At 37.1% G+C, this 27,682-nt stretch overlaps 1 protein-coding gene across 2 annotated transcripts; it reads right to left on the bottom strand.

Annotated features, from left to right (window-relative positions):
• Positions 1-10: 10 nt before the first annotated feature.
• Positions 11-23,231, bottom strand: LOC117424480 (telomere repeats-binding bouquet formation protein 1-like). 2 transcript variants are annotated; one of them, XM_058992696.1, is made up of 21 exons: positions 23,178-23,231; positions 21,896-21,979; positions 21,328-21,438; positions 19,612-19,740; positions 19,166-19,294; positions 18,948-19,008; positions 18,428-18,543; positions 17,829-17,951; positions 17,163-17,315; positions 16,686-16,817; positions 15,668-15,793; positions 14,993-15,147; positions 14,184-14,534; positions 12,838-13,202; positions 9,813-9,889; positions 7,207-7,305; positions 6,604-6,786; positions 3,722-3,805; positions 3,533-3,631; positions 825-919; positions 11-561 (listed from the first exon to the last, which is right to left on the bottom strand). In XM_058992696.1, the coding sequence occupies exons 2-21, from the start codon at positions 21,933-21,935 to the stop codon at positions 328-330; spliced, it is 2,862 nt and encodes a 953-aa protein (XP_058848679.1). In that variant the 5' UTR covers positions 21,936-21,979; positions 23,178-23,231; the 3' UTR covers positions 11-327. The 2 variants fall into 2 exon arrangements, with proteins under 2 accessions (XP_058848679.1, XP_058848681.1); XM_058992698.1 differs by lacking the exon at positions 3,533-3,631.
• Between the last annotated feature and the right edge of the window lie 4,451 nt (positions 23,232-27,682).

Here is a 27,682-nt window from a genome sequence, read left to right as displayed (position 1 = left end):
TTTACAGGGAATGAAACACTTCTGTATCTGTGGCTAAATTACACAATGCAAAGTTCAACTGAGGCATCAATACTTCTGCAACATAAAATCAACAGCAGGGTAGCATAGTATTTAAATGAACATTGGAATCAAGAATAGATTTCCATTAATAAGTGTCTTATTCTAGTTAAGTACAGTATTATGAGTTGTCACAAACTACATAGAAAATAAAAAACTGCCAGAGTTGGTTTGTCAGGCTTTGAGCTCTCTGCAAACAAAAGGTACTGAGAGAAATGTACCTACAGGACTGTAAACATTGATACCCTTGACAGCTAACTATAAAATGCTTTATTTTTTAAAGAATTGTGAAGCACCTGCAAGTTTTTTGTACTTTTTTGCCAAGTCCACATCGGTCCTTCCCGTTTGAAAGGGGTAAGACCGCAAGATTGAATTCCAGCGAGTGCCCAGTTCCTTCACTCCATCGAGCAGATACTCCACTTCCTCCCTGCTGAAGTCTTTCCTTTCTCTCCTCTTTGGTTTCTGGTTCTGCGTTTCCATGCCATAGGGTGGGTCTCCAGTGTCCTGACAAGACAGCACACATCATAATATATTGCATGAGTCAGACAAAATGTTTAATCGCAGTTGACAATCATGCTTGTTTTTTTAATAAAAGTAAGTGATTGTACACAGTACCTAATGTAGCATGCTGATGTAGAAAAATAATAAAGTTTCTCTTAAACCATAAACGTTATGGTCTGCACTACCTAAGGAATGTATTAGATTTATTCAATAATCCTCTTGTCTGGTCAAATGAAGCAAACCAATTAACAATGCAACTTATTTACATTAAAGGAGAAAACATCTTTTTTTTCTGTCTCTTCTCTTTCTTGGTAATTATCAACGTTTGAGTGGTCCCTGTGGTCTGTCCTGCAACATGCACCTGAAGAGAAAGACAATAATTAGTAATGTTTTGGTAATTCACAGTAGCAACATCAACAGCTGTATGTTCACAGCTGCTCAGTCCACAAATACAACTGCATACAGCAGCAGGCAAAAGAAGCCTGGAAAGAATAAAAACTTCTCTTCATTTAATAAATTGGTTTTGTCTCTAATTGCAGAAATCTGTTTTAAAAGCACTGTAATCCCTCAGGCTTTCCCTTATCAAATTACTCAATTGGTCAATTTAAAGCAGAAGTTATTGAAGAATGGCTTTTCCAAATGTTGCAAAAAAGACCAAGAAGGATCAATGTTGCCTAAATAAGGAAATATTAGGAAATGTAATCAATACATTTCGAAGAATGTATTTGTTTATGCAAAATGTGTCAATTTGTCAAAACAGAACTTCAACTCTGTGGCCAGTGCTATCTGTGCAGTAGATTAAAGAGAGTAAAAATAGCATGCTTACATTATCAAAACCTAAATGCTTCTTTAAAAAAAAATGATGTTGCAAAAAATATATTACAATTGATTGTGTTTTTCTTCAAACAGTACCTTCTTAAATTTCACCTAGCACCACAGCTGGGGCAGAGTGACCACCTGCTCCCCTTGTAATCCCACTATTATTTGAGAGGCACACTTGTCTAAAATGCAGCACCCCATCCCCACATCAGTAAGTGAATGACTATCTACCCTCCGATAAGCATTTACAGACACAGACTTCTGATGGAAAAACAAAACCCTCTAATTTTCAAAGAGCTCAAAACCAATTGCTTCAACACAAATTATTTCATTTGTAAAATGAAAGGCACCGTTTTATTAATGGCAGATGCAGAGAATAGTAATTTTTTTTTTTTTTTTTTTTTTGCAGTAGCAGCAGCAGCAGCATGAGAGTCAAGTGTACATTTCCAACATTTTTATGAATATAAAACACTTGATGGGTTTAAAAATAAAATGTACCAAATACGGATTGATTTTTTTATTATTCTCACAGATGGAAGCAGAGCTGTCTTAGTTACATTTTACAAAAAGAGAGAGACCAATGTCAAATCGTGGCTTCATCTGCGTTAGTTTAGATATCTATTCATAATTACCTATCCCCTAATCTTAATTATGTGTGCCCTTACTGAGAGTTAGATAATTTGAGACAAATGTGTACTTTTAATTCAATGGTTGTTCTGTCTTCTTACAGATGATTTAAAGATTACACCCTCAAAAAAAAAAGGATCTTGCTCAGTCCTTAGTTCTCAGCACAGCAAGAGTGAAACTTCTGGATCTACTTAAAAGACTTGTCAGTAAATTATTTATAAAATGAAATAGGAGCTCTCTCTCTCTCTCCTGAGCTAATGTGTTGCTCTTTTTCTCTAAACAATCTGGATGTTTGAATCTCTCCTCTGACTGGCACGCAAATACCTCAACTTGAGATACCTGGCAATTTTCCACAGGTAACCGGGTACAGCTGGAGACAGGAATAGTTCTCAGTACCATAATTTTATTGGTAAAATATACAAATTATACATTATTGCAAGTCATCAAAAATCAAGAAACCCACTTTGCATGAGGCAATAATGAATTGCAGACTTCAGCATCTACACCTAAATTTTATTCCTACACATGTGCCCCAGCCCACAACAATAAATACAAATTACATGGAACACTGAAATGTTTTCTTTCCCTATCTGCAGATAAAATAGGATGCAGTAGTTCAGGAGAAACCCCACGACACAATGATTAGATAAACAAACTTTATTTTAGAGGTATGCGAAGCAAATGAACATAGAACAAACAATTTGGCATGACCTACTTGGATCAAAGATCCCCTACCTGGCCGTTGGACGAGGCAGGAGACCTCCCCCTAGAACTATACTTAGAAATTTAAAGTAGGAGATGGGGGCAGGTGGTGGGTTGCGAAAGAACAAATGCGAAAGGAAGGGTGAGTAAATATGTTACTTGTGCTGGCAGTAATTATTCAATGTGGATTCATTAGATGATATGATTCATTAGATGAGGTGATAAATGTGGGGGGGTTTGTCCCTTCTCTCGAAACCAAGTTGTAAACAATTTTTTTTTTTTTTATTATTTTTTTTTTTTTAGAATTTAGTCGTCGCCAATTTTTTTACTCCAGTTTTTCTCCCCAATTTAACATGCCCAATTATTATCTGTATCCCCGGCTCACTGCTCGCAACCACCCTGCCGACTCGGGAAACAGAGGCTGGAACACGCGTCCTCCGAAACGTGCTCCTGCCAAGCCGTCATTTTTCCACAGCAATGCCACCAGACCTATAGTGCCGGAGGACAACACAGATCTGGTGGCTCCGCTGCACAGCCACAGGCGCCCTATCGGCCACAGGGGTCGCTGATGCACAGTGAGCCATGGATTCCCCTGCCGACCTAAGCCCTCCCTACCGGGGCAGCGCTCAGCCAATTGTACGCCGCCCCCTAGGAAATCACGATCACGGTCGGCTGTGATATAGCCTGGATTCGAACCTGCGATCTCCAGGCTATAGGGCACATCCTGCACTCCGCGCGGAGCGCCTTTACTGGATGCGCCACTCGGGAGCCCCCCGTAAACTTAATTTTAAACATAATGCTACATTTAGGATTCTTTATACTTAACCACTTGACTTGTGAAATGCCATTCTGTGATCTGTCAGTGATCTGCCAGGTACCTCCAATGTGCTAATCTGAGGTTTCTTTCTTGGAGTCAAAATAAATCCTGAAAAAGCATGTAGAAATTACAAAAGTATCCCTAGCAAAAGGATCTCAATATAAATGCACACTTTACACAACCTGCATTTCCACTCACTCTCAGTTCTTTGGTATGAATCATATGTGCGGCTGGTGGAATTCTTGAACGATGATCCTTTTCGAACTGGTGTCAGCAGGATATCTGAAATATACATACAGTGCAGTGAAAAAGTTTGTGAACCCCTTAGGATTTTCACATATTTCACATATTTCAAACCTAAAATGTTATTAGATATTAATCTAAGTCCTAATAATAGATAAAGAAAAACTGATTAAACAAACGACACAAAAACATGATACTTTTTCATCATTTATTTATCCACACATGATTCAACATTCAATATCCATGTGTAAAAAAGTATGTGAACCTTTAGATTCAGTAACCGGTGGCACCCCATTGAGCAGCAATGACTTCAACTAAGTGTTTCCTGTAACTGTTGGTCAGTCTCTCACATCAGTTTTGTGGAATTTTGGCCCATTTCTCCTTACAGAACTTGTCCAACTTGGTTTAAGGGCTTCCTTGCATGGACAGCTCGCTTCAAGTTCTGAAACAACATTTCAATGGGGTTTAGGCCCGGACTAATTCTAAAACGCGGAATTTCTTCTTCTGCAGCCATTCTTTTGTAGATCTGCTTGTATGTTTAGGATCATTGTCTTGCTGCATGACCCACTTTCGGTTCAGCTTCAGCTCATGGACGGATGGCCTGACATTCTCCTCTAGAATCTTCTGATACAAAGCAGCCCCAAACCATCACACTCCCACCACCATGCTTGACGGTTGGGATGAGGTTCTTGTGCTCGAACGCAGTGTTTGGTTTTCACCAAACATAACGTTTCTCATTGAGGTCAAAAAGTTCTACCTTTGACTCATCTGTCCAGAGAACATTGTTCCAGAAGTCTTGTGGATCATCTATGTGCTCTTTGGTGAACTTCAGACGGGCAGCAATGTTCTTTTTAGAGAGCAGTGGTTTCCTCCTGGCTATCCTTCCATGAACACCATTCTTGTTCAGTCTTTTTTGGATAGTTGAGTCATGAACACTCACATTAGCCAAGGCGAGAGTGGCCTGCAGATCCTTGGATGTTATTCTGGGGATCTTTGTGACTTCCTTGATGATTTTCCGGTTTGTTCTTGGAGAGATTTTGGTAGGACGACTGCTCCTGGGTAGAGTGATTGTGGTCTTGAACTTTCTCCATTTGTAGACTATCTGTCTGACAGTGGATTGGTGGAGCCCCAAATCCTTAGAAATGGTTTTGTAACCCTTTCTAGACTGGTGAAGACCAAACTCACAAAGTTTCTTATCTTTATATAGGGTGGGGCCACCCAAACTTAATTACTCGTTGTTTGTCTAATTCATACATCATTTTGTTTCAAAAGAAATGGAATTGGTTAATATAAACCCTATTGGATAATTAAGAAAAACATTTTGATTCAAGAAGGCTATCATGGTAAAACTATGGAATTTCCATAATTATCATTGGGGTTCACAAGCTTTTTCTCGGCACTGTATATATAAATAAGGTTAAGTAGTGTAATAGTGCAAGTAAAGTTTTTTTTTTTTTTTTAAATAGCTTGCATTCCACTGAAAAGAGTTTATAAATTACAGACCTATAGTATGCACAGTAACCCAAGTATAACTGAACTGAATGACGTCAGTGTTTTGGAAACAAGCCAAGGGGGCTACAAACACCAGGATCTGATATCTTAGTGGTGAGGAGTCTCTGAAGAATTGCATTAATGGCTTTTCTGTGTTCAGGGAGCACTCAACAGCAAAATGGCCTCATATATGTTTGCCCCTCAACTTTCACACAAGGGTCTGTCTACACCACAGATCCCCAAGCTGACACCGGAAGGGAAAGGATATACTAAGCACTTTCAGAATTCAAATTATGAAAGGTATCTGTGGCTTACAGGTAGCTGCCACTTAAAAAAGGAGGGGGGGGGGGGGGGTGCGACGACTCTGCTATCCCAGTCCATTTTGTCACGGCACGCCACTGCTTGAAAAACATTTTAAAAAATGTATCAAATAGTGTCTGCCAAAATTCCCCAGGGTTTGGTATGGCACTACATATTATTAATATATATATATATATATATATATATATATATATATATATATATATATATATATATATATTATACTGTATCTGCTTAATATTTATGGCACTGTATAGAAACAAAGGCAATTCCAAAGCCTGTATAGGCTTATGCCCCATGCAGTGCCAGTCAGTTCGCAACCAGAGACAGTAAAGTGTTTTGCAGAGCTTCAAAAGGTGATGTCTGCTGCAGTTTTATGGCTGATAAGCTGCTGTTCATGTGTTTACATTTTGTCTGTATTTATATATATATATATATATATATATATATATATATATATATAAACACACATATCCCCTTCTCCACTTCCTATAAATAATGTCATCTTGCATTTTATGTTGCAAATATGTGCCGGTTTTGAAGCAAAAGTCCACAGTTTGCCCAATTTTGTCAGATGCCATGAAGCTATTAAGAAATTACTAAGTTGTTATTTTTTTATGTTAAAATGGTATTCAGATAAAATGTGGGCAAATCTTCCACTCTCTTCATGTGATTTGCGATTGTCTCAAATACAGTGCTTATTTCTTTCTCGATTATTTCTAAAATGTGTTCTTTAAGCTTTTACTGATAGGGCTGTTAAACCTTCACATGATCTGTCTATTTAGCTTGAAGTTTCCCACTGGATATTACTCTAAAGCAGATGACCTTCAAATACAATGTTACTACTAGGCGGGACCAACACCAGCATGAATAATCATTTCACAAAATTTTCCAAGCATGCTTAAAAGGGACTGCAACATACGGAGGCAATGACAGCTCACATGCCAGTCTCAGAAACCAGGGCCAGTAGCAGGACAAACACTGCCAAACCACCATAAAACAGAGGTGAAATAGAAAGTATTTACCTAAATTCTTACTTCTGTTGAAAGACAGGCCGTTTCTCTTATTATTTAGGGACTTCATAACCTCCATTTTAAATCTGTCCTCGGTTTCCAGAAGTACCCTGTGCCTGTCACATTTGTAAGGGCAAGAACGGAGGATATGGCTGAAATTCCTACTGTTCACAGGGGACACTCCTGTCACACATCCTGATAAAGAGCAATGAGAAGTCAAGATACCTATTAATAATTATGCCTCACTAATAAATATAAATGGGCTGGACAAATTCACATTACAAATTTCTTAAATTACTACCATCTGATTACTTATGAAAGAAATATCAACGAGAGTCCTAAAACCCAGGACTGGGTACTGGGAATGTCCACACATAGGGGATATGCTGGTTTAGACAAGCAAAACAGACCCTTGTTCATGTGCACTTCCTTTGACTAAATAAAGGGGGTTGTGTGTTGTGACACAAAACACTGAAGTGATGAACCAAAGAAAGAGGGTAACTGCTTATCCCTATTGACTGGACGATATGGATAAGTCTTTTGTAGCAGAGAAATCCATAATTTAAGTCTTAGCATCCATATACAATGGACATTCCCTTCATTTAATTAAATTACCTGAACATCTAAAGGCCTTTTGTTTAACTGATGAAGCGGGCGTGTTCAGAATGTTGTTGATTTCATCATCAAGGATCTTGGAACACACTGCCATGTCATCTGCAAGACAGCAAGAGTCAGTTTCAGTATTACTTATCACAAGGGGGGGTGGAATATTTAAACTGTTAAAAAATGAGGACAAAATAAAACATTTTAACTTGAAATGTTAACAAGCTATATGATTATATATGGAGACAGAATTCATTACTGGGCAATACCTCCAATGGTGCTACAGTTAAGGCTGTTACCCAACAGACACGATGCTGCAAGCGAAACTGTGCAGCAATGTGACAAAATAAATAGAACCTATACTTTTGACAAGTATCTTTCACACCACAAGCGATGTGAAAGGTGACGCGAGAGCGGCATCAGAGCAGCACTGGAGTGACGCAAAATAAATAGGACTGAATCCTATTTTTTGCGATTTGTCGTGCATTGAGCAATCAGAGAACAACTTCAATGCACGTGGTCCAGCAGGGTGAAGGGGCATCCAGAATGACAGAGGAAACTATAATACTTGCCGTTGAAAAAAAAAGAGCTTTATGACTAGGGTTATCACAACTATAAAGATACAGATTTGAAAGACAATATATGGGAGTCCATTTTGAAGAAACTGGATAAGCCTGGTATACAGACGTGCTCAAATTTGTTGGTACCCTTACAGCTCATTGAAATAATGCTTCATTCCTCCTGAAAAGTGATGAAATTAAAAGCTATTTTATCATGTATACTTGCATGCCTTTGGTATGACATAGAATAAAGCAAAGAAGCTGTGAAAATAGATGAATTATTGCTTATTCTACAAAGATATTCTAAAATGGCCTGGACACATTTGTTGGTACCCCTTAGAAAAGATAATAAATAATTGGATTATAGTGATATTTCAAACTAATTAGTTTCTTTAATTAGTATCACACATGTCTCCAATCTTGTAATCAGTCATTCAGCCTATTTAAATGGAGAAAAGTAGTCACTGTGCTGTTTGGTATCATTGTGTGCACCACACTGAACATGGACCAGAGAAAGCAAAGGAGAGAGTTGTCTGAGGAGATCAGAAAGAAAATAATAGACAAGCATGGTAAAGGTAAAGGCTACAAGACCATCTCCAAGCAGCTTGATGTTCCTGTGACAACAGTTGCAAATATTATTAAGAAGTTTAAGGTCCATGGAACTGTAGCCAACCTCCCTGGGCGCGACCGCAAGAGGAAAATCGACCCCAGACTGAACAGAAGGATAGTGCGAATGGTAGAAAAAGAACCAAGGATAACTGCCAAAGAGATACAAGCTGAACTCCAAGGTGAAGGTATGTCAGTTTCTGATCGCACCATCTGTCGCTTTTTGAGCAAAAGTGGGCTCCATGGAAGAAGACCCAGGAGGACTCCACTTTTGAAAAAAATCCATAAAAAAGCCAGACTGGAATTTGCTAAAATGCATATTGACAAGCCACAATCCTTCTAGGAGAATGTCCTTTGGATAGATGAGTCAAAACTGGAGCTTTTTGGCAAGTCACATCAGCTCTATGTTCACAGATGAAAAAATGAAGCTTTCAAAGAAAAGAACACCATACCTACAGTGAAACATGGAGGAGGCTCGCTTATGTTTTGGGGCTGCTTTGCTGCACCTGGCACAGGGTGCCTTGAATCTGTGCAGGGCACATTGAAATCTCAAGACTATCAAGGCATTCTGGAGCGAAATGTACTGCCCAGTGTCAGAAAGCTCTGTCTCAGTCGCAGGTCATGGGTCCTCCAACAGGATAATGACCCAAAACACACAGCTAAAAGCACCCAAGAATGGATAAGAACAAAACATTGGACTATTCTGAAGTGGCCTTCTATGAGTCCTGATCTGAATCCTATCGAACATCTATGGAAAGAGCTGAAACTTGCAGTCTAGAGAAGGCACCCATCAAACCTGAGACAGCTGGAGCAGTTTGCTCAGGAAGAGTGGGCCAAACTACCTGTTAACAGGTGCAGAAGTCTCATTGAGAGCTACAGAAAACGTTTGATTGCAGTGATTGCCTCTAAAGGTTGTGCAACAAAATATTAGGTTAGCGGTCCCATCATTTTTGTCCATGCCATTTTCATTTGTTTTATTATTTACAATATTATGTTGAATAAAAAATCAAAAGCAAAGTCTGATTTCTATTAAATATGGAATAAACAATGGTGGATGCCAATTACTTTTGTCAGTTTCAAGTTATTTCAGAGAAAATTGTGCATTCTTCATTTTTTGTGGAGGGGTACCAAGAAATTTGAGCACGTCTGTATATGATTTATTGCCATATATGTTGAAATACCGTCAGAGAAGACACTCACAATTTCCACATCATGTTGACGAATATGTACCAGGCTTGATCATAGTTTTGTCAATAGCAATTTGTAATAGTTGTATAGATCTGGCATCACCTCTGTGTCGCTTCTGGTGTGTATGGTCATGTCGCTTCGAAAGTATCTCATCGCCAATTAAAAAATTTCAGGGTTGTGAAATAATGCAACTGGGAACCAGTATAAACCACATACTCATATTTACTGTACAATATATAGGGTTATTGTTTAGGGTTTAAGTACCTCTTTTAGATGCAGCTAAATGATCCTGTTTTTTCTTGTTTGTGTTAACTGGGGCTGGACATTTGAAAACAACTGGCCTGAAAAGATAAGCAATACATTACATAGCAATGCTAATGTTCATTTAACAATCATTTTAAAGATAAGCCAACAACATTCTCACAGAAATTGCATCAAGAAAAACCACAAGGTTATCAATAAGTAAATGTGAAATGCCACCCTGCATTAGTTATTTAAAGAACAGCCTAGCTTAGGCTTAGCTAACCATGTGCTCCTATACTTCTAGGCTGTTCTTGAAGGCACATACACAGCCATAAACAAAACAAAAAAATGATCCTGTGCTGCAGTATAATGATTCCAACTGAAATCCAATAAAGACTCAGGGGATGGTGTCACGTCATTGGCTAAACAATTTGGATCCTTAGGCAACCAAAGCAAAACAAATAGAACAACATAACATTAATAATTAATTATTTATTACATATCGCATGTGAAGGGCTCAAAATTAAAGATACAGGAGATCACTTCACTCTTTATTCATTCAGATTTTCTGTCTTCAGATAATAGAAACAGCCTAAATGCTGTAGAACTGTCTTATTTTAGTACCGCAATTGCCTTTTTACAATTGCCCTTTAAATGCACTAATTCAGATGGATTCCTTGCAAGCTTGATTGGGTTGCTCCATCTGTTTTATCTCTCCACTTCTGCTGCTGAGAAATATGTGAATGATAGCAGCGGCACTAATCTGTTTAGACAAGCTGATGGACTACAATATAGCTGCAAGCTAACACTGCAATTTTAATTCCCTCAATTAGTACCATGCTTTTTTACATACATCAAGCTATGTAACTTAACGCAGGCACATGAAATAATTATTGTTTCTGTCCAAGTGTATGTACAACAAACCAAAGTGGACTAACTAGCCTGATAACATATTTCATATGGATTAATCAAGCAGCAACACCTGGTTACAGAGGAAATAACAAAGAGAAAATAATTCCAGAGGTTCCAGGTGATGCTGCTTTATTATTTCATTTATGCAATGCTTTCGATATTAAAGTTTACAGATCTTTTATCTGTGCAGCTTTAAAAAAATGTCAATAGCCGAGTGCCGTCAGCGCAGATAAAGCAGCCTACTCAGGTTGAACTTCAGTAACAAAACTGAGAAGTGCGGTATTGAAATGAACCATGGCACATAAAATGCATCCAACTCAATTGTGATGCAGGTTAGAACTATGCGTTTAGGAGTATAACTGCATGGATGAAGTATATTTACAGGGTTTAGGTTGGATTCTTGCTCTTTCGGTGTACAGTCAGCACTCACATATCCAACCCTAAAAAATCTTGACTTCAGTGATGGTTAAATGTGTGTGACGCATATCTGATTATTTCATTTTGGTCCGTTCCAACCTTTGTCTGTTTTTCAGGGAGCACAAAAAGGTACAATATAAAAAATACATATCTGAAAGGACTGTGTTTTAAATAAGTAGGCTTCCATTTAGATGTACTGTATTGGTTTTGTTTGTACAGTACTATATTTTCAACAGAAGTAGTATTTTAATTCAGAACGATATGATTCTGAAAATATCACTTACCAAAACTAAAGAGACGGTATGTTAACTGCAGTACATACTTTTAAATACGGTAGGTATTGTAGCAGTATGTAAAATTTCCCATTAACGACTTAACAGCAATGAAATCTAAATATTATCCATGCAAATAATAATGCACAGAACTGAGTAAAACATAAAAGGCAATGCAATTTAGCAAAACCAAAAGATTTAAAAAAACACACCACCACAGTTTCCAGAATTAAAACAGTATCCCAAGTCAGTATTTAAAATTGCAGAATATAGTGCAAAACGGTAAAACACGACTGATGTGTATCTGGGTAACGGATATCCGAGTGCTGACTCTATAACCCTTTTAGGGACTGAAGCCAGTTGTTTTAAATCACTAGTAAGTTACCAGCTGCCATTTTTAACTTAAGGTTACTGTTATGTATTTTATGAAGTTTGTGGTTCATCTCCTAGTGAAAATGCTGCAATCTGCTGTTTTGAAGCTTTTTTTTATAACCAAGGAAACCTTCCTTAAAATATAACTAAGCAGTTAGTACAATAACACTTACAGGTGTCAGCTACAAGGTAGTCCTAGAATTGTACCATCTATCATATGGTGTCTACAACGTTTCATTGTAGTGAATGTTTTTTCACCCAAATACCAGCAGCTTATTTACTTTACAAAATCCCCTTGATGGTAATACAGCCTTATATAACATCAAGTGTCACTATGTCCAGTGTCTTCTAGATCCACTAGGCTGAAATGACCATACTACCCTGCAGAGGCGACGTAAGTGGAGGGGTACACAGAGACCAAAAAGCCCAAGTATTTTTGAGTGCTAAAGCTGATTTTGATTTCATTCTAAGGTATTATGTAGCATCAGATGGGTGTTGTTTTAAAAGAGAACTAAACATGTGTATAAGAGGTTGGTCATATGATTCATACGTGCATTAAAAACAATTTTAAATAACAAACTTGTTCTTAATATATGCAACCGTTAATACTAATTCACAAACAGGTGGCTCTGACCGCGGGAATTATTTAAACATCTGGCGAGGGGGCACTTGTTTCCTTTTTCTGTAGCCACGAAATTAATATTTGTGAAACATACTGTAGTTTTCAGTTGCCGCAAAGAACAAAAGCCTCTCTCGGTCAATGCTGTTGTGCACTGTGATTAACACAGTCGATGTTGCAGTCAGTAGGGGAAAAAGGTGAAACAGTGCCAGATTCATCAACAAGGAAATTTACTTTGTGAAGCGAAGGGTCAAATGCACCCCTACGCTACGTCGTGGATGTTTGAGGCTTTTAAAGAAAACTACAAAGTCGTGCACCCACCTATTTTGAACCCCAACAGAAACGTTAAAGCTTGCTGTCGGTGCTAGGGAAATAATATTGTCAAAAATCTAGGGGGGCACATGCCACCCCCACGCACCGCTCTGGGTTATAAACCTCAGCACAAATACAGTACCTTTCTGCTACTGTATCAGGAAGGCTCAATTCTCCATCATTCTCTCTCTTTCTCTTGGTTCTTTCCGAAGACAAGCTTGAAGTCCGGCCTGCTGCAGGCAGTGAATTGGAAGGGTTCATGCTGCTCTTCGAGGCGGTATGCATGGTACCCTGCTGACCTGCAGGCTCTCTAAGACCTGCAGCTCCAACACGTGGCTCATCTGAGGCTATTTCTTCTGCTTGTTCTTCTTGTCGTGTCCAGGTCCTTTCATTCACTCGTCCGGTGTGTGCTATCTTTGCTTGCTGCTGTTGCACAGGTACTGCATGTTGTTCAATAGTGCCTTGCAGTTCATTGTTAACACTGAATATTTGCCTCCTTACTCTGTCCTGAATATACAGCATCAAAAAATATAATTATTTGATTTCAGTGATTTTTTTATGATTACTGGTATTATTTAGATGAAAGCAATAAGAAGCCATGAAGTGGGCCCTACCCTTTGGTAAGTCAAGGGCACTAAAAACAAAGAGCCTTTTTTTAACAACAGCTAACTATTCACTGGAATGCATAAGATTGTTTTTTCTTAGGTTTGAGTTGTTGTCCGACAGCAAATGTGATTAAAACTGTGAAAACAAGTTAATGCCAAGAGTTGGTCACTAGAATCACCTGACCAGCTGAACGTGCATCTGCTTTATACAAGGTGGTGCCTCTGAACTTTGCCTTGATACAGTACTTCTATAACTCTGCAACTACCATATATGCTCGATATTGCACTCTGTCTCCACTGTCCACCCATATTCATATTAGCGCCCAGTTTTACTGGCCAAAGGCTAATAAGCGCCTACTCTCTCTCTCTTTTTAACAGTCATTCAAACTAAACAGGTAAAACTGGTGCTGTGAAGTTCATTGTGAAGCATACAGCTCAACCTTTAATGAATGTACAAAAGCTGAGTCAGCAACAAAGTCTGATTTATCATGAAGTTTGGGTGTAGTCGTGATCATGTCACTTCAGGAATTTAGGCTAAAGGAAAATAGTTACTGATACATTTTTGGAACACAGGTTAACTTTTTATTGGGCAATTGTCGAGTAGCTTCACAACACACACACACACGCAATGAAGCAAAATGGTTCATCAGAAAACAATTTAAAACAAATACCAAACGAATGTTCCCCAAAAACCTAGTGGTGCTGCATCGATGTTTCCATAGTGGCCAATTAGAGAAAGAGAAAATAAGTGCCCGGGCACAATATCGAGCTTATACCGTAAAACAATAGTAATTATTATTATTATTATTATTATTATTATTATTATTATTATTATTAATGCTAGCAAGTTTTAAAAACAGTTTTGTCTCAAATGTCTCCTTACTGCAAGGACATTGTATCTGGTTCTGTCTGCCTGTTCATCAGTCTCTCTCCTGCTTCCCAGAATGGTCCCTTTATCTTCTAATATAGCTTTATTTGGGGTGTGTTCTGCATTCTCTATCCTTGTTCTGTCATCCTGAAAGAGCAGGTCTCTCTTAGCTCCCCCTCCTTTTACCTTCCTGACAGGTGGCTCGTCAGAGGACTCTCCACAAGAACTTTTAGAGAAGTCCTTCCTTATCACTTCCATCAATTGGATCAGTCTTTTGTTTACAAAGGAATTGGCCCTGCCGTGGGCATCTGCTTGAAAACTCTCTTTTGTATTATTAGGTTCATCTTCAACGCTTCTGTACATTTCCTGTTCAAAACAAAAGTATCTTAAAGAGCAAATTTGTACTAGTATAATATATCAGTTATCTTCACTGTTAGATTTGCTTCATATATCTTTCTTTTAAGTTTAAAGCACCCTGTGCCATACAGCTTGTAAAGAAGTCCAGCTGGTGCACTGGTATGTAACCATTAACCTGTCCCCCAACAATATTCTGCCCCCAGTGCATGTAAGAAATACCCAATTTGTTATATGTGGTATTGTTTACTTCCAAAACGGATACATATTCAAATACAATGAATATCTATAGGATCAATGACATGTGACATTAAATACTGAAGTGTATTTTTGTAGAGCAAGTTTGATGTTTCTTAGATAGTTGCGTTGCTGTTACACCACGATTTCCACTTTTGGATAACCATTTATTAACAATCTGCAAAATGTTTAACAGCTTGGTTTCAATAACATGTGATAGTCTAACATCTTACCTCAGTATCCTGCTTCTCTACCAAATCAATTTTCTTCAGCATTTCTTTTGCTGACCTCCAGTAGCTTTCCAAATTAGTGTGGGATGTGCCTTGTATTGAGAGTGTATTTCTCTTATCCCTTGAATGGTCACTCAGACCAAGTGACAGTTTTTCAGCTTCAAGATAAAATAAATGTAAAACATTTTACTTTGTTGCTTATGGTATCCTTAAGCTATGATGCAGTATATTATTGTATAAGAACAGTAAAGTTTATTGGAAGCATGGCAAAGAGAAGCTTAATAACTGAAAAGAACATGCACATCCATCATGGCAAACATGTATAAATGTGAAAGTCAGAATAGCAGTCTAGAAGCAAGAGCAAGTAAATGCAGTAGTTTCAAATGTTCATGGTGTTTGAACATTCCTCTTGTATGTTTGCAATAATTGTAGTTGTTCTAAGTTATGTTGCTCAAAAGCTCCAATCCCAAATGAGTTGTATGCATTTAAATATGATCTAGATTCTAGACACTATACTGTAGTATCACTTGTAAAACTAGCTACATGTGTTAATCACACACTATTTACATTCTGTCGCATCTTCTCACATGACTCCTCATGCCCATGCTTATTTTCTTTAAAGATGATTCATTATTATTTACGATTTTCTTTTTAAAACAACAGTTAGATTATGCTTACTGATTTGTTTGCAGTTTTGTAGCACAAAAGTGGCAGCTTTGTTTAATTCTTCATCTGGAGATTGTGAGAGAAACTGAATCATCTGTGGAAGACCACCATTCTCTAGTAATTGAAACTGGTGTGCCTCTTTAAAAAATAATTAACAAGTGAATACTGGGACAATTCGAGAACAAAGCAATGCATGCTTAGAAATGGCAAATTAGAAATCTACAGGGAAATGAAAATGATTGTTAGCCACAGTTCAATGTCCTTAACAAATTACTGAATTCAGGTGTTAGTATAACACCACAACCCAGCAGCTCTTAACAATTTTTTTTTAAAAAAACCAACAAACCATGAAGCAGGCAGTTATAACACTGTTTATTTTTTAATGAGCCACAGTTGTATTCATTTAATAGAAAGATTGGTAATTAAACACAATCAAAAACATGACAACACCAGTCAGCACAAAACATAATAGCTCACTGAGAGAAAATTGGATTTACTAGTGATGTCAAAAACATATAACAGGTGTTTAGAGCTTAAAAACTATTATTTTACATAATGTTTTATGTATACTTTAACTACAGTCCATATGGGACATAATTATCTATTAATCAATTGTTCTGATTAATCAATTAAAATAATGTGTCAAGATTAAAAGCCCTACTATACAAATTTAGCTTGCAGATTAACTAAATTTGCTTTCTAATGTAAACAGCCAACTTATTTTTTTTACTAGTTGGAGAAAGTCTACAAACCCAGTCATTTCAGCATAATAGTAAAACAAAAAAAATGTAAACTAGTTAGAAAATGTGTGTTTAAAGTTGAAATGACATAAAACAAATAAGAAAACAGAGACTAGCAATAATCCACTAGATTATGTTAGAAATGTATTGTCCAGTCTCTACACACTAGATCTCGGGTAGATTAGACTAATCAGGATTAGTCTAGGCATTTTCTGACCTTGAGTTCACTGTAGTTAATTTAATTTGCATGCCATATACAGCAGAGGGCAAAGAACCACAGTGAAACCCACCACAGGCCTCTGTGCAATGTCCTATAGTGAGTATGATGCATAACCTGCCACCCGAGTCCAGCCAACTGCATGACAGCAGTGTCAAAAGCTTTGGAACAATATGATATTTCCAAAGACCAGCTGCGAGGGGAACTGTGAAAAAAGAAATGGAAACACAGATTGTTTTTTTTTCTCCTTTGGCTTTGGCTTGTAGTAGCTGTAGTCTAAAATACAACTGCATATTCTGTTTTAAAACATTTAACATTTTGTTACAGCAGCTAGAAACCTATATATCTTTCTGTAACATTTTCTTTCACTGTGTCAAACTTACCTTTACACAATTGGTATTCATTTTTCACAATCAGGTTTATGACGACCTACTTTTGTCTGGCCTCAACCTAATTTTCATTGTATTGACACCTGCAATGTGGTATTTATGTTGTGTATGCATGTTACTGACATAGCTTATTTGTTTTATAGTTCTGTTTGCAAACTCACCATTATCAGCAATGCAGGCACACAGGGTCTTTGTCACCACCACTGCAAGCTCGCCAGACAGGGGGTTTCTGCTGGACTCATCGACCAGTTTAACAAAAACCTGAGCCAGGGTATCCAAACCACAGACTGTAGCAAAGCAGTCCTGAGAATAGGCTGCAGTGGTGGGCAGGGAAGGGAGAGGGGTAAAGAAGAGATGGATTAAAAAAAAATAGAAAATGGATTCCATTCTACTGTACTTTCCTTCCTGTTTTCTAATGATATATTACTGCGCCTTTTACAGATTCACTGTAGTGTTTCAGTATTAGGAACTGAGACTGATCCATAAAAATTGGATCTTTTTTCAAACATGCTCTGTTCTGGGAGATAAATGATCAGTGTTGAATAGATATCACACAGCTGGAGTATTTTATGATAAGGCCTGACTATTGAACAGAGAATGAAAAAAAAAAGCAAACACACAGACAACACATCTTAGTGGATTAGTGCTTGAAGATCACATGAATATAAAATACTGATTTCTGAATATGTATGATTCTTTAACTACAGACCATAAAAAGCAGGAGAACTAGTTCTAGCCCCTGGTGAATTTGCCTAGGAACCATTCCAGGTGATTACTGCAAGTACAGATAAAGGCATACATTGTCCGCCATACTGCTGCATACTTACAATTATTTGCAACCGTCAGTCCGACAAATGAACAAATAGGCTGTGTTATTTCTTTCCGAATGCATTTCTGCAGCCACTCTTTTAAAAATAGAAAGGCAGCTGTGCATATCCGTTGATTCTCTTCTGTAGGGGATAAACACAATGAGGAATGACAGTAAGGTGAATTGTAAAGTACTAAAAAGGTGTCACACTTGGTAACTAACCCATTTTTAGCAGAATTTACATATGGAGCAAGCCAGATCAGAGGTATTCAAGCCCCTAAATATGTGTGTTTAAAGTCGCCATTCCTTAACCTCGAAATATGTACTTTTACAGCCAGTATATGTTTAAAATGTATCTCTGGAGTGGTGGGAATAAAACAATAAAAGATCAAATAATAAGCTCAAATAAAAATGTCTAGCCATAGACCACATTTTGGCCTATATCCAGATTTAAAAGTAGCAACATCTATAACTGAATGCTTGCCTTGCTTTCTTCAAATAATATAAAAGTCACAGCCATATCCACTTTGTTTAAATAAACATAAAAATCGCAACCAGATTAGATTCACTTTCTGCTCGGATATTGTAATAATTTGGATTTTAAGAATCTCAGCGTACCATTTTGGGGGTTGTTGACACAAGCACAAAGAGCACTTGATACAGATGACCACAGCTGATAGCCCTGGGTAATATTTTCATTTCTCCCGTTCTCATCTGAGAATGGAAAACTGGTTCTAGAAAACAGCAGAAGGGAAGTCAACACATAATGTTTACAAACCACATAAATTTCTTATTTACAGAGGGCGATCAAAGTTTGAAATGTAGATACAGTTCCTATCCAGGTTAAATAAATACATTTGAAAAGTCCCAGACTTGCCAAACCATTGTGTCATGCATCTTTAAAATGGAAAACGTCCCAGAAAACAGGTTGGTCTACTTGCAATCAGAAGCTACTTGGAGAAAACAGTAGTGAGTGTGTCACAGTAGTGAGTGAGCTGTATCAACCACAGCAGTACACAAGGGGTTACCTTTTATTAGCATGTAGAGTTTGTGAACATCATGTTCCTAATGAGCTGACCACATCCTGTGAAAAAACAGACCTCATTGCTTCTTATTTCCTATTTGTACCATTTCTCACCTGAGTAAGTCAAGGAGAATGTCAATGCAACCTGTTGTTTTAACAAGGGATTGTCCATATTCTGAAAGAAAAAACAACTTAGTTAAAATCCATCTATAAAAAGGAACAATTTTAGCACAAAATATATCTATCCTAAATAAACTTGGGTAGCACTCCATCTTGGCGAGTTTTAATGAATAAGTAATACATACCTAAATAAACAATGGAAAGTTACTTACTGTTATTGGAGACCAGTACCAACACCACATACACTGCCACCCTTTTCAAATTCAGTGGCGAGTTCTGTGACAGTGACATGCCTACTTCTGTAAACAATTCTGAATTGCACAATACCTGCTGGCAAAAGACTACACAAAAGAGGAAACAATGTTTGATCAAATGTTTGCCATTTCCATGTTTCTACTCAAGATGTTTTTTAAAGGAATGTGTTTATAATTTGATCATATATTCGTCTATATGTTTTTTTTTTTTTTTCTTGGACAAATAGTGCCACTTCTGTAATTTATTAGGAAGTCAAACATTTTGTCAAGACTGGGATGTCTTTTTGTATTTAAATATTTTACGGCATGTATGCTAGACACAAACAACTCATAAAATGTCACCCAGTATGCACATTTACAAATAATACAAGATTCAAAATCCCTACTATAATATGAATGCATACCATTACTCTCAGCTAACGCTCCTAACGTGAAGAGGGCTGTCTCTTTCACTTCAGAATGCTGATTGGACTGGGCGAGGTTATAAACAAACAGCAGGCCACCAATCTCCCGAAAGTAATCACTGATATCACCTGTGAGAGTGGAATTGAAGTCAATCGCCTGTTTCCAACTTTCCAGAATTTCAGTAAAGAGCCTATTCATTGCTAACCAAACTAATATTTCATACGTCATTTAAAACCAGTTTTAGGCACATTTGAACCCTTTTTGCAGGAAAGTAAGAACAAAGGCATAGGGGGTTATATCAAAAAGAGAAATACAAAAATATAGAAAAAGCGTGTGTTGGTGGTTGGACAGGGTTCTCTAGGGCTGTGAGAAAAGTATGAAGTATAAGAGGAGGAAACTTAGGGAATAAAGGAGGCTGTGTGGTCCAGTGGTTAAAGAAAAGGGCTTGTAACCATGAGGTCCCTGATTCAAATCCCACCTCAGCCATGGACTCATTGTGTGACCCTGAGCAAGTCATTTAACCTCCTTGTGCTCCGTCTTTCGGGTGAGACGTAGTTATAAGTGACTCTGCAGCTGACGCATAGTTCACACACCCTAGTCTCTGTAAGTCGCCTTGGATAAAGGCGTCTGCTAAATAAACAAATAATAATAATATATTATTTGAGAAATGGGGTCTTCCGCAGCATAAGAGGTGCCACTATCATGGTAGGTCATAATATTTGGTTTTACTATTGAATACTAGTCACATTCATACAAGCACAACATCTGGTGTGGAATAGGTGCAGCTGTTTTGAGTTTTCAACTGCTTCTATGCTGCAAAGCCCTTGATGAAGGTTGCTGTGGCATTGTTATCCCACCAGAGCAGCACCAACATTCCTCACATTCTCATAGAACAGGCTTACAAAGATTATACACTCTGCTCCAGCGTCAGCCTTGTGATTGAATCTCCTGAAGTCTGAGCTCTCTTCTTTATACTGTATACCTGTCCTTAATCAAGTCCTTTATGAAGGTTTACTGCAGCATAACATAGCAAAGTTTAGTAAAGCAGTTATTTATATAAAAGAATGGAAAGGATGGCAAAATTGATAACTGCAAAATTACTGTGGTGTACTAAGCAATAACTGAGATCATTTTGTGTCTTTCTCCAACCAATGTGTAAAGTTTTGCCACACCAAATTATAAAATCTTCATCTTCAATGCTTGTCAGTTTCTTTTGGAATGACTAAATAGTATATTCCTACAGGCTCTGCATTACTGACAATGGAGGGCACACCCTGTACTGTGTATGACTTTCTGAAAAACACCCATGTGACTTCATTAGTTCCCATCACAAAATGAATGTTTGTGTATCTAAGTAACAAATAAAAAACAATATGTTAAAAAAAAAAAAACATGACACACTTTGTTTTAGCTGCTGTGGAAGAAAAACTATGGACTGCAGCACTTGGCAGCAAAATTCTAGGTAATTGAGGGCGCTGTAGCCAACACCTGTAAGTGTTGCTTTAACTGCTGAATATTGACACTATCCTCTGAATGGACAGTGTCCTTCAATTCAGGTAATAGGACAGATTTTTTTTCTGCAGCAGCAGCACCACACTTTTAACTTTTTAGATTCAGAAAAACACTGCCCCAAATCAACAACGTGCAGACCATGGACACTTATTTAAAAAAAAAAAGTTTTGACATGGAGAAGAGTGACATGGAGACAAGCTAACCGTTTTGTTGACAGATGGAACAGATGGTGACCAGGGCTTGTTTTTGGGATGCAGGGGAATCCATTTGATACTTAAGACATTCCAGAAGCAAATTCAAGTCAGTCTTCATTGCTGAAAATGAGAAATAATATTTCAAAAGAAAGATTTTGGTCCAAGTAGCTTGGATTAGGTCTTATTAATAAAAGTAGACAGCTTTCACCAAACTTCAAAAGGTATGCTGGAGAGGTCTACTTATTAGTAGAACAATTAAGGGCCCTATTCCATTAACTTTTAGTCAGGGGAGAAGGATGAGTTCACACAGATCCATCTTCATGATGTGTTATTGACTCAAAATAAAATAAAAAATCAACATTGGGTCTGTTTATTGCATGTATTTTTACAAATGCTAAAAGCTTTTTCCCCAGATAAAAATAAAAGTTTAAAAAACTTTAGTTCAATTGGACCCAAATCAGAATTATAACCACATTAGTAAACACATATCATACAATTCAATTTTAAATGTATTGTATCCTAATGGAATCTCTTTAAAACTAGTGTATTCAAATTAAAGCAAAACAAGCAAACTTACCACAATGTTGCCTGTTGCTATCCTCGTCTAACAAATCCATTTTTTGTCAGTGAAATCGTACTGTATAAAAAACACTTTATACACCTAAAACAAAGTTTTAAGATATATTGATGTAGTACAGTAATTTACTGTTAGTCTTTAATTGTGTCTTAAACGTTCCATGTTTAAACTTTAAAACAAATCAATTTTGAAAAACGACAAGGATTTACCACGGTTTTTAAGTTACCAAGACAACCACCAATGTCTAATGTATTTCCCTCCCGTCATGTAACTGACATGCAAGCTGTCATTATTTCCAAGTCTTCCCCTTCCCCATGCAGCAGTTCCTTACTCCAGGGAGGGATTGGAGGGGTGCTGCGTCAGCTTTGATTCCCCATGCTCTTGGCCTTTTGAGCTCACTTGTAAAGCCAAGGCTAAAGCTATTGTCTATGGTATTAGCAATGGGCCTCTTCAATTCCCAATTTGGTCAATTTTGGCTAATTGATATCTAAACAACTCCTATCCAATCTTATTGTCCCTAGTTCAGTATAACAGGTCTAATTTAGCCAGTTGGCCGCAATAATTATTTTGATTGGCTCAAGGCTTACAGGTTTTCATTTTCAATAAAACGATATTAAAACATATTATTTTGTTTTGGTGAGCTTTTACTTAATTTCCCATATAAAAGGATCCCCTAAGAGTTAAGTATAATGTAATATAATCAGTATATTATGTTGTAGATTTTTTTTACTTCATGAAATGGTAAATTGGCTATCTCAAGCTTAGTTCTAAATCTAAGGATTAGTTCTAAATCTCATGATTGATGAAGAAATGTCACATGAAACCTGGGTACAGTGAGCGGCGCGCATAGCGGAAGAGCTGTGGGTATTTGAAGTGCTGAGTCCACAAGATCCCGTGAACTCTATTACAGAATATTTACTGATGACACATTGAGATCCATAGGCCTACACCGTCTAGTTTTGGAACGTTTTATTTACTTGATTTTTCCGGCAAACAAACGTGTACTTCAAATAATACTGGGTAATTCTCCCTTCTATGTGTCTTGCTTGTAAATATTATGTTCCGTTGTGATATTACATTTTATACTGTGTTTCAGTCACCTGACTTCGTCACTGTTTTTCACGTTTTAATGGGGATTCGAAACTATCAAAACTACACACACACCTTCGATTTCATTACGTTTAAAAATTACAAAACATTTTTAGCTAATGCAATTGTACATAACAATAGATTTTTTTTTTTATTATTATTTTTTTTTTTATGTCTAAAATAAATAACTCACTTGACAGACACCAGAACGTCTGCGAAAGGCCACTTCCCGCCTGCTTCAGTGTCTGCGAGACAGGTAAGCAACGCCACGAGCAGGAACTTCTCCAATATGTACAGTACTGAATTCATCTCAATACTAGTATAGCCTACGTTTGTTATTAAGTTTAATGACGTGTCTCAATTTATAGATACAAAAATAAATAAATAAACTAATACATCTAAATGCAACTTATAATATTGGTTATGGTAAATACAATTTTATCTAAACAAACCTTTTGTTTTACAATATATGGAAAGTGACCAACATTTTGAAATATTTTCATACGATATATTTTTAAGAAATATATGGTGTGCTACACCTGTAATTGAGATTTAAGAGTGTTTTTTTAAAGCTTAATTTCGAAAAGATTAATTTGAGTTTGCCTGGGCTTGAAACCTGCTACTAAGAAAACAAACTACAAATGAAATAATTATTATTATTATTATTATTAATTATTTCTTAGCAGACGCCCTTATCCAGGGCGACTTACAATTGTTACAAGATATCACATTATTTTTACATACAATTACCCATTTATACAGTTGGGTTTTTACTGGAACAATCTAGGTAAAGTACCTTGCTCAAGGGTACAACAGCAGTGTCCCCCACTGGGGATTGAACCCACAACCCTCCGGTCAAGAGTCCAAAGCCCTAACCACTACTCCACACTGCTGCCCATAATACAAAGACAAGGTTTATAACATATGGAAAGCTGCCAATAGAATATAATTTTAAAAAAATCTAAGTTGACAACAATTCATAACATCGTTTTTTTTAAAAAATCTATTGAAAAGGTTAATTCCTGCCAGTCGAGTTTGCCTGGGCTTGAGAAACCTGCTACTAACAAAACAAAAGTGAAATAATACAAAGACAAGATTTATTACACATGGAAAGCTGCCAATAGAATTAAAAAAAAAAAAAACCTAAGTTGTCAACAGTTCATATACAACGTTTTTAAAAAATGTATCATATTGGACATTGTCTGGGCATTTTAAGATTTCAATCCCCCCAAACATGCTATCACTTCAGGCTGCTTTTGTGAAAAAATGCAAAGCAATGGAACAAGTCAAGTGGAGGCAACAACCAATGAGCAATGAGAATCCATACTGCTTTTGAGCTATCACTGAAACCGATAACCTAAATAAGCATCTTGGCTTTATTGGTCGATTCTAACATCCCAGTTTGTTATTGGTTGTTTTGTTCTTGACGTCATCAGTTTCTTTCCTCAGTTGTACCAGGCAACCCAGTGCACCATGAAGGCTGCAGCAAAGATAAAAATGTAAGATTGAAATTGGTTCTGAATCACACAGAGGGCCTAAGCGTTTTGATCTAGCTACACACAACAGATCTTGACGGAGGGTAGCAACCTTCATTTCGGTTTGTTTTCTTCCACAGCAGCAGTATGGCCAGCTGATATGGGAAACATCTATAGATCTGATATTTACAATATGGGCTTATGCGGTAACAAGAGTACAAACTCATTTAAAATTTCAAGAGGAGACAACACCTTTAATCGGTATGTTGCATCAAGTTTCAACATCACTGATTCATTGCTGTTCAACGCCTGAAAGGTCTTAAGAAATCTGTGAACAGGTTATTGTTTAATAACAGTGCAGTCTGTTTATAAGAATCACTGGTATAAGAATCAACCGCATATAGTGATCAAAACCACTGAGACCAAATCATTCCTATACTAACCATGCTAAAATACTCCTCTTGTAAGAATCAAGCAATCCGTTTATAAGAATCATTTCGGGACAAACTGACTGCATGTAATACGGTACTTGATCAAGTGCAATGACGTGTACAGCCAATAAAAGCTGTTTTTGAATTTGATCACATCTCACGCGATTAGGCACGTACGCAGTGTGGATAGTGCAGTGATGCAGGAAACACTGCATTGTTGGTAATCAAACATGACTGCGCCACTGCATTGTGAAGGTATGTTTTTTGTGTTCTCTGTTAGTAAAAATGTGTTTCAATAAAGTGAATACACATTCATTGAATACATACTGAGTACAGCAGTGTACAAACAAAATAAACCTAGCTCTCAGCTGGCGCACTAACTAAACAGTACTTTGTGTGGAACAAACACTAGATCTCTTCCTCGAGTTTTGGTTTATTTTTGTTACTTCTGCTTCCTTACGCCTCTGTACCCCATCACAAAGCTATCGGCGAAGCCATTTTTATTGAGGTGTCATTAACTTTAACAAGCAGTTAACCAATTGGCTATTATCCGTAATTCGTTAAGGAAAGCAGCGGTGGATTTTTCTTGGGCGTGCATACATGTGGGAACTCGTGACATGTAGTGGTCAACCCGTTACACTGCAGCCAGGGAACAAGCTCGTATCATTCTCATACTAAGTTTGATTGTGCACCACAATAATCATATCGGTCCGCTTTTAAGAATCATCCGCTTATAAGAATCAAAACACCCAGGACGGATGTGATTCTTATAAGCAGACTGCTCTGTATATGACACTGTTTATGTGCAGGTGTTGAGCAATTGAATGTTATAAATGGAACTTTCCAATATGCAAAAAGTAGTTCGCCAGGAGATATTTTCAGGATGGTAAATCATTCTGCAAAACAAAGTTAAGGTTGGTAATCTTTGGCACATATCTGGGTACAGTTCCCCATACAGTTTTAAGAATAGGTTTTGCTTATTTAAGAAGGTTCATATAGCATAAGCCTATGATGAAAAATGAGGCACGTTAGGTGTTTCCTTCAAATTATTGTGAGTATTGCCATAACACCATTAAAAAAAAGGACGATCCCTTTTTAAAGTTTGTTATTCTTAACAAAGCTTGAAGATGTTTTTGGAGTTCTTATTTGCTCCTTTAATGTACGCCATCAATGTTCTTTTTTGGGCGAGTACAGATACATGAGATTTAAACCACAGGTGAGGTTCTGTGCCCTGCAGCTTCGCCAAACCCATGTAAAATCTGTACAGGTCATAAAGTGACTGTCAATCAACAGTTGTGCAATGAATAATTATGTTTTTTTTGTTAGATAATAACCAAAGTTTAAAAACATTCCTCATGTTTAACCCATTTTTCCTGCCAGATTGGAAAAGGTTTTATGTGTTGCAGGTAATAGTCTAACACTGTTCTATGCTTTCCATAGGAAATTATGTATTATGTATTTTTTTTACCAGAGTATTAAGAGAAAATAAAGCCTGGGAAACAAACATCTCAGCAGCACAACGAGTGACTTGTGAGAATATTATTTTGCAAACAATACGTAAGATGTGTAATGCAGTATAATTCTAATGTGGACACAGAGACGAAGCCTTTTGTCCACGTTAAGCAGCTGTCCACAATAAACAAAAGTGCTAGAAAAAAAAAGACATTTATGAAAAATAAATGATGTCAAATTGAAATACAACAGCATACACAGAGTCTTTTTTAATCTGTTATAAACACACACACACTACAGGGTTGTCAGAACACAGATCTGTATATTTACATAAAGACTATGTAATCTAAATTGTTTTATTTATTTATTTTAATTCAATTGCATACAGAACATTAGCAATAATCAGAATCACACAACCCAAAAACTGCCGTAAAAACTTGTATGTACTAAAACTCGAATAGTCCACATAAAGCAGCTACAGAACTATGTCAAATGTACAAGATTTGGTCCTTTAACTTATTTTTTCAAATTAAGCAAATTACACATCACAGTACTGTACTTCTGTTATGATTTGTGTCTTCTGACAAGTCTACTGAAAAGTATTGCTTTCTCATTACATTTTATCTGGTTCTATTTCGCCTGTGTGTTCCAATGAAAATTGCAGAAATTTCTTCACTCTCAAAAAGGTGGAACTAGATTGGCTATCGTTTGTCAAGCATGCTATGAGGTATTCAAATTCTGTTCCTGCCCCACCCCACAAACAACTGCTTGCAGAACAGAGGCACAGGGTTTAATGTGTTCTTGGTGTGAGGAGTAAGGATGAAACTTCTATTAAGTGGTGGAAATTAACTATAAACCTTGTGGTTCTAAACTAAGCACTTTATAGCCAAAAAAACAAATTGCACCCGTTAACCCAGGGGGAAAAAATTAAAAATCAGATTTTTATCGTGAAACAGGGTGATATAAAAAATCTTCTACTGGACCTTGATCTACAAGGAAAGCAGGTAACTTCAGCTCACAGCAGGGTTTCAGTGCAATTGTTACAAATGGCAACATAGATAGGCAGCAGGACATACAACTCATAGATTTTATTATAGCAGTCTTCATTCCAAGATTTGATTAAAGTACTCTAAGGTGAAAGCTCCGCTGCAAGATAATTTAGCACTCTGTAATGGCTTTTACTTTCTGGTAAGTCAGCAGGCCAAATTATATATGGCTGTCATGGCTGGATTACACAGCAAACAAAGAGTATTGCACATCATTGTACTAAGATTTGATGTCCAGGAAATTATTGAAAAAGCTGAACAATATTCCAAGTAAAAAACACACAGGCACAAACA

The sequence above is a fragment of the Acipenser ruthenus genome, chromosome 19 (assembly GCF_902713425.1).
Source record: "Acipenser ruthenus chromosome 19, fAciRut3.2 maternal haplotype, whole genome shotgun sequence".
Lineage (NCBI taxonomy): Eukaryota > Metazoa > Chordata > Actinopteri > Acipenseriformes > Acipenseridae > Acipenser > Acipenser ruthenus.
This window is presented reverse-complemented; position numbering and strand designations above follow the sequence as displayed.

Coding starts and splice junctions, on each gene's coding strand:
- LOC117424480 (XM_058992696.1), bottom strand. CDS start 21,935: ATGGATTTGTTAGACGAGGATAGCAACAGGCAACATTGTG. Junction 18,544..18,947: donor ATTCTCCTTGACTTACTCAG/GTGAGAAATGGT, acceptor GCTGTTTTCTAG/AACCAGTTTTCCATTCTCAG. Junction 6,787..7,206: donor AAAGGCCTTTAGATGTTCAG/GTAATTTAATTA, acceptor GCTCTTTATCAG/GATGTGTGACAGGAGTGTCC.